The sequence below is a fragment of the Bos grunniens genome, chromosome 14, assembly GCF_055505025.1.
Source record: "Bos grunniens cultivar Pamir isolate PY7600 chromosome 14, Bosgru_T2T1.0, whole genome shotgun sequence".
In the NCBI taxonomy this organism is placed as follows: Eukaryota; Metazoa; Chordata; class Mammalia; order Artiodactyla; family Bovidae; genus Bos; species Bos grunniens.
In genome coordinates this window covers 83467275-83480493 of record NC_141178.1, presented here as the reverse complement: position 1 = coordinate 83480493, position 13219 = coordinate 83467275, and the positions used below count along the sequence as shown (strand labels likewise).

The following is a 13219-nucleotide window of genomic DNA, read 5'->3' as shown; positions in this document are numbered from 1 at the left end:
ATGGGCCCCCTCCCGCCCCTGTAACTAAGCAGCACAATAACCGACTTAGCGAATTCAGGTAGAAGGAACGTTTAGGTAGCACCTATTTTGTACTGATTCTATAAGTAGGGCCCGAGATGCGGGGGCCCTCGGGTGGGGGCTGCGGCCGCCGGCCTGCCTTGCCCCCACCCCCGCCTGCACCCCGCCGCCTTGTACATACTCCCACCCGGAACAGGCCGGGATTTTTACTCGGGCTGCGCCCCTCTTCCGCCCCCGTTTGGGGCCGGGCCGGCCGGACAGACGGACGGACGGACAGACCTCCTTCCTAAGCACAATAGCACCAGCTCCCCGGAGCGCCGCACCTCCACGAGGAGAATAAATGCCACTCTTGATAGAACTTGGAGTGTCGGGCTGATGTATACAAGGCTGGGCCCGCGCCGCAGGAGACACTGAGGAGTCTGGGGGGCATCTTTCTGGGCCTGCAGCATCTCAGAGGCCAGGCAGGTGCAGGCCCTGCGCTGGGAGTGGCAGTCTACCCATGCAGCCCTGGAGTCTCACCGCTGCCTTTTGGGCATGTGTTTTCTTTGGCAAGAGGACAGTCTTCCACCCTGGAGGGCCGGCTCGGCAGACTAAATGCAAGAGGACACTCCTGAAGGCAAAGCAGCTGGCTTTCCTCCCACGGCAGGTAAATCTTCTCTGTGCCAGGAAGTGCGGAGCCTAAGTCAAGTCTAGCCCAGGACTGATCTAGAACGGCCACAGTGGGTACAGCAGGGCCTGTAAATCCTGTGGCCTGGGGTATCCTCACTCTTCTGTTAAGACCTCCTGCTGCCCCAACAGGCCTGACAACCAACAACAAGCCTTCCTCAATGCCACTAGAGAAATGGGAAGTGCAGACCCCTTCCTGCAGCCTGCTTTCCACATCCTGACTTCCAGATTCAGGGGACATGTCCCCACACTGAGGAGGCTTTCCTTGGTAGCTGGACCAGGCTGGTTGTGGGGAGGAGATACCCAAGGAATAAGAACCTCCCATGGCCACCCCCAGCCCTTAGGCTCTAGACAGGGTGAGTCAAGTTGAAAAGATGAATGGCAGGGCTGTGCTGGGCTCAGACAACCAAGGAACATAGACTCCTGCCCCAGCAAATGCCCTTGGTAACCAGGTAGGTAGGCATGAGCTAAGAGGCTCCAAATCTTTGCAGACATGTGGTCAAACTGGATCAGCCCAGGGCCAGCACAGCTGTCTGCACCCCTGGCAGGGGACAGGCCCACCAGACTCCACTGGTGTGGACAGCAGGAAAGCCTGACCTGCAGTAGACCTGCTGCTTCAGGGTGGGATCACCTGAGGTGGGCACCCCCTTCTGGGGAGCACTGTCAGCCTTCATAACCTCAGGATGAAAGCCCCCAGTATTGGTAGAGCTTAGGTAGGCATCATTGCCCAATCTGCATATGAAGAGTCTGACCCTCAGGGAGAGAAGCAGCTTGCCAAGGGCTGCCTTTGACTTAAGCCCTGCTCCAATTGGGCTTCCCTGGTGGCTCAGACCCTAAAGAATCTGCCTGCAATGTGGGAAACCTGGGTTCAGTCCCTGGGACGGGAAGATCCCCTGGAGAAGGGATGGCAACCCACTCCAGTGTTCTTGCCTGAGAATCCCACGGACAGAGGAGCCTGGCGGGCTGCAGTCCATGGAGTCGCAAAGAGTCGGACACGACTGAGCAACTAACACTTTCACTTTCTGCCCCAATACCCCACCCATCTGAACCTGAATACCTGAGTGGGTCCCACTGGCAGGAAGAGAGGCTCCTAGAGGCCCAGTCCTCCCCAAGGCTCCTCAGCTTTGGGGCCTGGATTGACTGTTCCAGGACTCTGATGGGCGGCTGGGGTGGACGACGGGTAGAGGCTGCCTCCCCAGTGACTGGGACAGGCCTAGCCTTGTCTCCACAGGTGTCCATGGACAGGACTTTGCAATCCAGAGGATAGGTGGTGTGGTGCAGGCTGCTGACCACTGTGTCCAGGGTCTTCTCTCACGGGCCCAAGGCGCCTCCAACCTGGAGTCAGCCCAAGGCTCTTTCTAAATCCCCAAACCCTTCCAGCCCTTCATTCCGCCAGCCTGCAGATTCCTCATCCCAAGACAGATGTTGCTTCCACCAGGGGGAGATTCCTCATTGAGCTTTCTTTCAACAACTCCTCACGCACATTTGTCCCCAAAAGACCCCACCTATCTTGACGTTTTCCCTCGTGCGTCTTCGCTGTGACCCTGGCAGCACCTCAATCAGGATCCAGAGGTACCAGGGCTGTAGGCCCCGCCCTCCCCGGAGGCCCCGCCCTCCCCGGAGGCCCCGCCCTCCCCGGAGGCCCCGCCCTCCCCGGAGGCCCCGCCCTCCCCGGAGGCCCCGCCCTCCCCGGAGGCCCCGCCCTGTATCAACCTTGGACACCGTCTTCCTCAAACAGGCCCCGCCCCGCCTTGGTACAGAGGCCCTTCCTGATTGGTGCCTTCACAGTCCGTGCCTTCTCATTGGCTTGAGGCCCTGATCTCTCAACTCCAGCGGTGGAACCCTTGGTTCCCTCACGTCCCGGGTCAGATCGGTTCTCTTTGATGACCCTCGGCCCACCCTGGTCTCCTCACTCCAGCTGCTTCATGTTAGCCGAAGGCAAAGGAGCCTGGACGCGGACACAGGGAGCCGCCCCCAACACGTACCTTCACTCGTCAGTGGCTACTGTGCTCAGCCTCTCCAGGCCAACAGGCAGCCTGAGCCGTCAATCTTCTCCTCTGCCAATCAGCGCGCCAGCCAGGCTGGCCCTCTAGTCAGGGCTCTGTACTGAAGGATGGCAAGTCCCGAAGGCTCCCAGGGACGCGTGCGCACGGGTTAGGGGGCTTCCCACCAGCTGCCTGGGAGAGGGATAGGGAGGGAAAGGCAGAGCTCCCGGGACTCAGCCCTGTTGCGCGTTCCTGAGAGGACTCTCTCCTCCTTCCATCCTCCCTTGGGAGCTATACTGAGTCCTAGCGCTGAGTGGCCCAACTCTGCCTATGAATAGACGAAGGTGCTTGGACACTGGCTAAGGGGATACTCCTGATCCACCGAGGCCGGGCCTGTGAGGAGGCAAGAGGGGTTCTCCAGCCTGATGAGGTCGCTCGAGCCCTTCCACACGCTACTCCAAGACACGGGCCAGGTAGCTCCAGCCTGCCAGGTAAGGATGTCAGGCTGGCCTCAGCCGCAAATGGTCCGGTGGGAGAACATGTCACCAGGGTCCCAGGTGCCTGTTGGTTGAGGTAAGAGGGTCAGGAGCGAGTCCGGCAGGAAGGAGGCTTGATCTCAGGCTGAGCCTCTTGGTTTATTTGCTTTCAGAGAGGCGGTCTTCCCAGCTTTGCTTACCCCATGGGAGTGAACGGAGTGGGTTCTGTGGCTAGGGGTGTTTCTTGTGTAAACCAGGCCTAAACTCCCGGTGAACCCTCGCATCTGGAGATCCAGTATACTCACACTCCATGCTCTTTGCCAAATGTTTGTGAAACCAAGTAAGATCGGCCTTGCCCGCGCACGGGCCTCACTGTGCAGTTGTTTTGGTGTATTGGTTGCTTCATTCAACAACTGGATGACTGCCGACTGTGCAATGAAACAGAAACCTCTGGGTCCCTGCGAATCAACACCCCAGGATCCTAACTCCCTGGCAAAACTGGCCCAAGTGGGGAAGGCGGGAAGTTCTGCAAGTCTGCAGATGAAGGCAGAAGCGGGGCGGGTGGAGAGGCGGGCTGGCTTGTCTACTGTGGGGGCCTGGGCAGGGGAGAGGTGGCCACCCTGGGAATAGGTGGGCATGGCACAAGTCCCGGAATGCGAGGACTGCGGCCTTTCTCCCCCTCCGTTCTCTGACCTGGAGCGTGTTTGAACAGCCTAAGCGGAGGAAAAGTGGGTGCCTACGGTGGTAATTAGTGGGTTCACAGAGCACGACCGTGCCGCGGGATGTACGTTCGGTAGACGCGTTGGGTGTCAGCCTGACGTTAACGCACTAGGCATTTCATAAATAACTACAACCCCAAATTCTGCGCCTGAGCTGAGAAATGACGAAATCCTGTGTTTATAGAGCGGGACAAGGGGCAGGCAGCGGTCAGCAGAGGCTTGTTTGCAGCTGCCCGGAAGCCCCGCGTGTTCCTCGTCTGTCCGGGATTGCATTTGCCAGGAGACCACAACTCCCAGGGTGCACCGCGCTCCAGCGGACTACAAAGGTATGCGCGCCGCGGCCCTGGGCCAGTTAGCGGCTCCGGGAGCTACGCTTCCCAGGACTCCGAGAGGAGCCGTCCGGCACGGATTTGCACGCGCTGATTGGCGGCGTGGACCACGGCAGTGGCGTAGTAGAGGCGGTGGCGGCAGTTGGCCAAGGGTCCGGAGGCGGGGCCACAGGCCTCGGGTGCTGCCAGCCCGGCGGGCTACGACTTGGCCGCGGCGGGGTGCGAACTAAGGCCATGGGCGACCGCGGCGGCGCGGGCGGCTCCCGGCGCCGGAGGACGGGGTCGCGGCCTTCGATCCAGGGCGGCAGTGGGCCCGCGGCAGCGGAAGAGGAGGTGCGGGATGTGGGCGCCGGAGGGGACGCGCCGGTCCGGGACACAGACAAGGACGGAGACGTAGACGTGGGCAGCGGCCACTGGGACCTGAGGTAGCGGTGCGCGTGACCCCTAACCTTTGACCCCTGATACGGGGCCCCTGCGACCCAACCTGGTGGCCCAGGCCTGTCGGCGGCAGCTCGGGCTCAAGTCCGAGAGTCTGGCGCCTGGACCTTGGTGCACAGCTGTGCCCCTCGGGCCTCCACGGGGAAACTTAGCGGGAGGTTGGGGGCGGAGGGTCTCCTGCCCGGAACACCCAGGTACGGGGGCCGAGGGGAGGGCAGCGGCTCAACTTCTAGACGCCCTCCGTCTGCCTTCCTTTGGTGGGTTCTGAAGCTTTCCCAGGGTGAGCCCACTACGCACAGTGTCCTCTACCTGGAAGGAGATACAGGGGTCCTTCCTGAGGGCTATGAGGGGTGCCTTGTGGGTTGATAAAGCTCCCGGAGGAGGAGGGTGGACCGGCGGAGAACAGAGGCAGGGGCAGTGCGAGGGGATTTCTCATCCCTCGCAGACCCTCCAGAGAATGGTCTTCACAAAGGTCCCTCATCCGTCACCCGGCGATTGACTGGCCTAGGATCCTGCTTATTACCAGCACAAATGGCTGCTCTAGGGTCAAAGTGGGTCCTGTAATGGGACCCTCACCCCTGGTTGGGGTACAGGGGAGGAGTTGGAAGTGCGCACACCCACAGGTGGGCGCCCTGCTTAGCTGAAGGACTGATGGGAAGGAGTTGGGGGAGCAAGCTGCGGCTGAAAGGGAGGATCTGACCCACGTGGGCATCAGCTAAGTCCTGCTGGCTGCCTCCAGGCGCCCCCTTTGCCATCCTCCACGCCCCTCCCCCCAGCCCTGACCTTCATCCTGGTCAAGGGCTCTCAGGGGCTCTGGTTTTGGGATCAGCTCCAGAGCTAGAGGTTATCAAGGAGGAAGTGGGCAACAGGTCAGTCAGCAAGGATTTGCTATCTTCACTGGGTGCTGTGGGGAGGGGAGGGACAAGGGCAGTTGGGGTGCAGGCACTGTCCCTGCCCTTGGGGGGCACACAGTTCACCTGAGAGATAAGATAGCCGCAGCCCTGAAGAGTGAGAGCAAAGGTCAGGCACAGAGTTCAGGATGACACCATGGGGAGGGTGACTCTGTGAGGGGCACTGGCTTCCTACAGGCCCCAGGTGGTCCTGAGGGGGCGGCTGCAAAGGCCAGGAGGCCCACAGGCCCCTCTGCCCACTCCTGGGGAACTGGATTTGGGGTCACTTTGTATGAGGTGGGGGCGGGTACCAGCTTTGGGCCAAGCTGTCACCCTGGATGGGCCATCACTTGCCTGCTCTGTATAGGCCAGATGGCCAGAAGCTGCTCCTGTCCTGTTGATGGCCCATCCTCGAGGTCTGGACCCTCGGGAAGAGGAGCAGTTGGTGGCAGGGATGGGCCACCGGAGACCCTCCTGATCTCCAGGACACGCAGCTGTGTGTGCCTGTCCCCAGGCCACATGCCACAGGGCTGGGGGCCTCCTGGGGCAGGGCTGGGCATTGGTCTGGCTACTCTTGGTATCGCCTCTGCCTCCCTGCCTCCCAGTCGTCATCCTCCCACCTCTGCCTCCCTGCCTGTTCCTCTCTTTCTCCTTAGGCCCTTCCGGACATTTCCTGCTCACCTAGGTCTGGGCAGGCGGGGTCAGGTGCCGGGTGTGAGCTCACTCCTTCCGGCAGCAAGGTGTAGCTATGTGCCGGAAGGAAGGCCGCTGCTGTTGCCTCGCCTCTGAGTGCGTCCCTTCCAGGTCCTCCACACTCCCCTGTGCCCCGACACCTGGTGCGTCCTTCAGCCATTGGTTCATGGGTCCTCCAGGCACAGCTTTCTAGTCCAGAGCCTCTAGGCTGGGTGCAGGAAGTGCTGAGGAAGTGGCAGCCGGGAGGCGAGCTGACACCCTGTCCTTCCTTGTTCTGTCCGGCCCTGGAGCTGGACCGTATGGCCCCGCATGTGTGATCCCCACTTGGGGCTGTGCCTCTGGGCAAGTTGGGAAGCTTGGTGAGCCTCATTTTCATGTGCCCGCCTCCCAGTACTGATGTGCAGGTTGAATGAGGTGCCAACTGTAATGAGTTGGAATGGCCCTGCTGGCTGGGTGGGACTGGGGAGCAGGTGGGGGCCGCTGGGGGGCACAGAGGCACACCCAGTGCCTCAGTCAGGGAGAGGGTGACAGAGAAGCTCTGGGTGAGGCCCCACCTCCACGCTGGCCATGCCTACTGCCCTTTGGTCCACTGCAGTGAACTGTGCCATGGGGCTGGACCTCTGTGGGGATTGGTGGGCAGTGGGCTTTCTTCCCGCTTGGGGCCTCTGACCTCTGGGGGCAGGGCGCTGCCCGGGTGGGACAGTCGGAAGGCTGGTAGAGGGACCTGAGGGGTCTGTGTGGTGGCTGGGGGCAGGCCTCAGGAATTTGACAGCAGGGATCTGGAAAAGCTTTAATAACATTATTTGTTGTCAGGATTGGGAAATGCTCCCCTCCCCCCTCCCCCTCTTTCATCTTAGAGACTGCTGCACATCTGGTCAGTGTGGTCTTCTTGGTGGCCCCCAAGGTGGCAGGGGTCACACTGTTATGAAACCGTCCCCTGGGTATGTGGTGCAGACATGGACATGCAGATGGTGATTGGCAGGTTGTAGCATGAGGTGGCTTTGGGACGGTTCCAGTGACAGTGAGTGGGCTGGATCTGGGGGGTTCTGGGCAGGTCCATCAAGCGGATACCCCCACAGACTGTCCTCTTGGGATAGTTGGGCCTGGGAGCCCTGCTTGCCTTGCCAAAAGGCAGGCGCAGAGTCATGAAGAAGAGGGCTTGGGGGCTCAGAGCCCCACTGTGTGTGCAGCCCAGGATGGACCTGGAGGAGGTGCGTGGGCAGGCTGGGCCGGCCGGGGCCTGGGGTGGGGGGGCCTGGTGTGGCAGGGAGGCAGGGCCAGACTGTCAGCGCTGCCTGGCTGAGGATGCTGGCACCCTGTCCTCCCCAGCCGTCTGTCTCCTGGGTGCAGCCATCTGAGTGCTGACCCCAGCCGCCCCTCTAGGCTGGCTGTTCTCCTGTGCCCTATTGCTGGGGACATGTGTCCACAGGAGGGAAAGGGAAGCCCCGGCCTCTCCCCTTACAAAACTGGAGGCCTTGCTCAATGCCCTGGATGGCCTCCTGGTGGCAGGGTGGTTGGTGGGAGGTGGGGCTGCTGCTTAGAACCCGCCAGCGGGCCTGGGCCTGGGCTGAGCTGCACCCCTCCACCTCTGCCTCCAGCTGAGGGTTGGCTTCCATCTCCACCAGGCCCAGCACTGGGCACAGGGCTCTCAGAGGCAGGCTCTGAAAGTCCCCTGCTGGCTTCTGCAGTGGACTCCAGGCGCCGAGCCCCCAGGGGGCTCGAGTGGCGCTCACCCTGCGAAGCCACGTGAAGGCTGGGTCCTCCCCTCCGGAAGGGCCAAATGCAGGGCATGGGTGGTTTGAATGGTGGCCCCTGGGCTCCCTGGAGGGACCAGCTGCTGTGGGGGCCGCCCCCTCCCCACTTCCGTCTTGCATCACCAGCTCCTGTGGCACTCCCCACGCCCCGTCCCCCAGTGGGAGCGGCAGGCCCCCGGTGGCTCTGCCCGCAGAGGGGGATGTGTGGGCGGCGGGGTGGCCTTGCTGCCAGATGCTCTGCCCCGAGTGTCCGTCTCCGCTCTCCAGGTGTCACCGCCTGCAGGATTCCCTGTTCAGTTCTGACAGTGGCTTCAGCAACTACCGTGGCATCCTGAATTGGTGTGTGGTGATGCTGGTACGTAGAGTGACACCTTGGAGCAAGGGTCCCGACGGCCGGGGGGCCATGGGCTCTTCTCCAGGGGTGGGTGTCTGTACTTGTGTAGCTGTGGTGAATGGAGCTCTGGGCTGGCAGTGGGGGTCCCTGGAGCAGCCGTACCCCGGGACCCTACCGGGAGCATGCTCATGCCGTCCCTGCTGAATCCCAGGAGATGCCTGCAGAGGGCAGCCTGGGAGCCTCTGAGCTGGGGTCTGCGCCCCAGGGGGCACTGGAGTCTCCCCAGGGGGCGAGAGAGAGTAGGCAGGGATGGTCTGGTGGCCCTGGGTGGGGGATGGCTGCTCCGTGGGCCCAGGCCCTCCCTGGCAGCACAGGTGAGTGGTCTTGGGGGTCCACGTAGAACTTCCTCTTCTGTTCCAAATTGCCCTCATGGGTGCGGCATGCCTGGGTGAACCTGGGGGAGCAGGGTGAGGACATGCTTCTCAGCCCAGCCCACAGCTCCAGGCCACACTCTGCAGGACTCTGGCCCCTCCCTCAGCCCTGGAGGGAGCAGGACTGGAGTCCTGTGTCCGCCTCGCTCTGACCTGGCCGAGGCCACTGCTGTGGGGCCCCAGCAGGCCTGCCCAGCAGAAGGTGGAGTGCAGGGACCCCAGGGGCAGCCTTCAGGGTGGGGCAGGGTGAGGCCCGACTGGGCCCAGCCCCACCGCTCAGGGCTGATGTGGCGTGAGGCCTTCGCCCCTCCAGCTGACGTGTCTGCCTGCCCTGGGTGTGGCTCCAGAGGCTGCCTGTGTACCAGGGGCCCCCACGCTTCTGTTTGTGGTTCTGGGCAGTCCCCTGGGGAGCGGTGGGGGCTGTGTGCCAGTCCAGACCCAGTAGTCCACGCGTCCTGGTCTCTGGAGGCCGTGGCTGGTCCAGGACTGTGGCAAGGTGGTCGTGCAGGGCAGGCCCTCAGCAGCCTGTCTGTTCTCCTGCAGCCCCCAGCCTCCTGGCCCTTTGGTGCACCCACAAAGCTCCCCCCTCCCCCAGGAGCTGGGGCCGCCTGCTGCGTCCTCTCGGCAGCCTGGGCTTCCAGGTGGCTGGGCCTCTTAGCAGCTCCAACTCTTGCCTGTGGTGGGCTCTCAGGACAGGCAACTGCCAGTCGGCAGACATTGCAGGACCACGTGTGTCCTGGTAAGCTGGCTGGTTAGGTGTTTAGCTGGGGGATGGTGTGGCAGGTGGCCCCTGCATCTCTGAGCCTGTCACCTCCTCGGGAAGCCTTCTGGGTGGGGGACTCCACCCATGTCACCTGGAGAAGCATCACTTTTCCATAGAGCCTTCTGCAACCCCCGTGGGGCCTGAGCCTGGGGTGGGGGAGGTGGTGGCCCCTGCTCTTGCAGAGGCCAGCCAGGCATCTGGCCCCAGGCCACTGGCAAGAGCTCGTTGTGTTGGGGGATCTGTCCTTTGCTGCTGCTGCAGGAGCGGCCGAGGCAGGCGGGGGCGTGAGTAGGGGTGGAGACCCAGGCCCAGCTTCCCCAGCCCCTCAGGACCGGCCCGCTCTTTCCCACCACCCCACCAAGTGCGTGGGCACACCCCGCCTGTGAGGATGGGCCCGGTTGGCAGGGTGGAGCCCTGGGAGGGTGGCAGTGCGCCGGGCAGGCTTGGACTTCACTGGGGCTTGGGGTTGTCGCTGTGGCCAGGGGCGCTGACCCGCTTGGTGGGACGGAGGACGGCCGCTGGGCAACAGGTTTCTTCGGCCGCGGTGGCACAGGCACCTGGGGTTGTGGTTGGCTCCAGGCGGGCGGGGGCTGCGTGCCCCTGCGCAGGCACACAGGCCGTGGGTGGGGAGTCTCAGAGCTTGGCGTGAGGTCCCGCAGGGCTGGGCCTGCAGGATGGAGGCCACTGTCCTGAGCTGCAGGTGCTGGCAGGAGCTGGGGTGGGCGTTCTGGGGCCGTGGCTGACAGCGTTATGTCCCTCTCTCTCTATCGCAGATCTTAAGCAACGCACGGTTATTTCTAGAGAACCTCATCAAGTGAGTGGGCCCCGGCCTGCCCCAGCCCCTGCCACCTCACCCCTCGCCTACACAGACCCTCACCCACCTGCGTCTGCAGGTATGGCATCCTGGTGGACCCCATCCAGGTGGTGTCTCTGTTCCTGAAGGACCCCTACAGCTGGCCAGCTCTGTGCCTGGTCATTGGTGAGCTGGGTGCCCAGGAGGCCTCAGGCCGGCGGTGGGTGGGACAGGGCTGATCTGGGCCTGAACCTGCCCTGGGTTGCTTCTGTCCTCAGTGGCCAATATCTTTGCCGTGGCTGCGTTCCAGGTGGAAAAGCGCCTGGCCGTGGTAAGCAGTGCCCTCACGCCCGCCCCTGACTTGCCTCAAGGTCCTTACCAGTCGGGCTTAGGGCGGGCCACCAGCTGGTCCCACTGTGCTTCAGGGTTTTGGGCCTTGCGTGGCCTTCCTGGGAGGGGCTGCACCTCAGGCCTGGTGGCCCTTCCTCAGGGAGGTCCTCTGACCAGGGAGGGGGTCCCTGGCTGACGCTCTGCTCCCACCCCAGGGAGCCCTGACGGAGCAGGCGGGGCTGCTGCTGCACGGGGTCAACCTGGCCACCATTCTCTGCTTCCCAGCGGCCGTGGCCTTTCTCCTCGAGTCTATCACTCCAGGTGGGCCCCGCCCCCGCCCCCGCCCCCGCCCCCGCCCCCGCTGTCTCGGCCACGGGCAGCGCGGGGGGCGTGGCCTGAGCTTGCCTCTCCCACAGTGGGCTCCGTGCTGGCCCTGATGGTCTACACCATCCTCTTCCTCAAGCTGTTCTCCTACCGGGACGTCAACCTCTGGTGCCGAGAGCGCAGGGCTGGGGCCAAGGCCAAGGCTGGTGAGGGCTGCCTCGGGCTGGGGCCACTGGGCTGCCACTTGCCTCGGGACCGGCAGGGGCTCGGCTCACCCCCGACCCGCCCCCTGCCGCTTGCTCGTAGCTTTGGCAGGTAAGAAGGCCAACGGGGGAGCTGCCCAGCGCACCGTGAGCTACCCCGACAACCTGACCTACCGCGGTGAGGATCCTGCCGGGGGCTGGGGGGACTGCCCGGCGGCCTGGCCTGCTAGCCCCGCCCTCCCTTCCAGATCTCTACTACTTCCTCTTCGCCCCCACCCTGTGCTACGAGCTCAACTTCCCCCGCTCCCCCCGCATCCGAAAGCGCTTCCTGCTGCGGCGACTCCTGGAGATGGTGAGGCGGGGCCTCGCGGGCCAGGGTGGGCGGGCCTGCCGGCACCCGGGGCTCAGCTCACTGTCCTCTTGCTTCCTTCCCCAGCTGTTCCTCACCCAGCTCCAGGTGGGGCTGATCCAGCAGGTACGTGCCCGGGCGGGGAGGGGGCCGGGCAGGGGGGGTGAGGGCAGGGCCTGGGGCCGTTGGGGAGCTGACTCTGCGCTTTTTGCAGTGGATGGTCCCGGCCATCCAGAACTCCATGAAGCCCTTCAAGGTGAGCAGGCAGGCCTGGCAGGGTGGGTTCCGGGGTCAGGGCTGAGGGAGCCAGCTGTGCCCTGTGCCCACAGGACATGGACTACTCCCGCATCGTGGAGCGCCTCCTGAAGCTGGCGGTGAGTGGCCTGCTGGGTGGGGACGCGTGGGGGCGGGTGGGGCTGTTCTGGCACCTGGCACCCACTCCCCACAGGTCCCCAACCACCTCATCTGGCTCATCTTCTTCTACTGGCTCTTCCACTCCTGCCTGAACGCCGTGGCCGAGCTCATGCAGTTTGGAGACCGCGAGTTCTACCGGGACTGGTGGTGGGTGGCCTTGCCGGGGCGGGGGTGGTGGGGGCCCCCGCTGGGGCTGGGGCCGGAGCCCCTGCCCACTCTGCCCCGCCCCCGCAGGAACTCCGAGTCCATCACCTACTTCTGGCAGAACTGGAACATCCCTGTTCACAAGTGGTGCATCAGGTGGGTGTGCGCCTGGGGGCGGGGGGTTGGGGGGTGGGACGGGGTCGCGTGGCCCGGGCGCCCAGCCCACTGCCGCCGCCCCTGCAGACATTTCTACAAGCCCATGCTCCGGCGGGGCAGCAGCAAGTGGGCAGCCAGGACGGCAGTGTTTCTGGCCTCCGCCTTCTTCCACGAGGTCAGTGCACTGAGGGCGCGCCCTGCCCCTGGTGGGGGTGGGGGTGGGGCTCGCTGACGCCTCTCTCCCCTCAGTACCTGGTGAGCATCCCCCTGCGCATGTTCCGCCTCTGGGCCTTCACCGGCATGATGGCGCAGGTGAGCAGCCCTGGACCCCCGCTCCGCCCCGCCCCGCGAGCGCAGAGGCTCACTCCCGTCCTGTGTCCCCAGATCCCGCTGGCCTGGATAGTGGGCCGCTTCTTCCGCGGCAACTACGGCAACGCGGCCGTGTGGCTGTCACTCATCATCGGGCAGCCGGTGGCCGTCCTGATGTACGTCCACGACTACTACGTGCTCAACCGTGAGGCGCCGGCAGCCGGCACCTGAGCGCCTCCAGGCTGGCCCCCTCGTGGGTGTTGGACTGCTTTGCCGCGCTGCCTGCGGCTGGACTAGAGCCTGCCCCAACCTGGGCGCAGCAGAAGGGGGCCTGGCTGGTGGAAGCTGCCTCCTGGCCCCCACCAGACCTCTGCCTGAGGGGCTTCCTCCTGCCAGGGGAGAGCAGGCCCGACGCAGTTCTGGCCCCTGGGAGGTGCCCATGCTCTGGAAACCCTACAGATCTCGCCCAAGGGTCTGAATGTGTCAATAAAGTGCTGTGCACAGTGAGCTCCCTCAGCCTCCAGGGCACAGGGCTGGCAGGAGGGGGCGGCCCTCCCACGTGGGGCCATGCTGTGGGAAGGAGGCCCCAGCGCCTGGAGAGGAGCTGGGGCTGTGGTGACCCTCCCTGCCTCACAGGGCTCTGTGGTCAGACGTCTTGCCCTGCGAGGTGGAGACTCCATGCTCCAAGGCCCCCTGTGCCT

The 13219-nt window shown here is 64.1% G+C and overlaps 1 protein-coding gene across 4 annotated transcripts; it reads left to right on the top strand.

The window, feature by feature from the left end:
* The first annotated feature begins 464 nt into the window (after positions 1 to 464).
* DGAT1 (diacylglycerol O-acyltransferase 1) lies at positions 465 to 13025 on the top strand. 4 transcript variants are annotated; one of them, XM_086337882.1, is made up of 19 exons: positions 465 to 664; positions 2065 to 3160; positions 4049 to 4190; positions 8236 to 8323; positions 10270 to 10310; positions 10390 to 10475; positions 10568 to 10620; positions 10835 to 10940; positions 11036 to 11149; positions 11250 to 11324; positions 11395 to 11498; positions 11583 to 11621; positions 11710 to 11751; positions 11825 to 11869; positions 11944 to 12056; positions 12144 to 12209; positions 12297 to 12384; positions 12459 to 12521; positions 12594 to 13025. In XM_086337882.1, the coding sequence occupies exons 4-19, from the start codon at positions 8318 to 8320 to the stop codon at positions 12747 to 12749; spliced, it is 1197 nt and encodes a 398-aa protein (XP_086194008.1). In that variant the 5' UTR covers positions 465 to 664; positions 2065 to 3160; positions 4049 to 4190; positions 8236 to 8317; the 3' UTR covers positions 12750 to 13025. The 4 variants fall into 4 exon arrangements, with proteins under 4 accessions (XP_086194008.1, XP_086194010.1, XP_086194006.1 ...); XM_086337884.1 differs by lacking the exons at positions 465 to 664; positions 2065 to 3160; positions 4049 to 4190 and adding exons at positions 4193 to 4260; positions 4304 to 4618; XM_086337880.1 differs by lacking the exons at positions 465 to 664; positions 2065 to 3160; positions 4049 to 4190 and adding an exon at positions 4362 to 4618.
* The last annotated feature ends 194 nt before the right edge of the window (positions 13026 to 13219 follow it).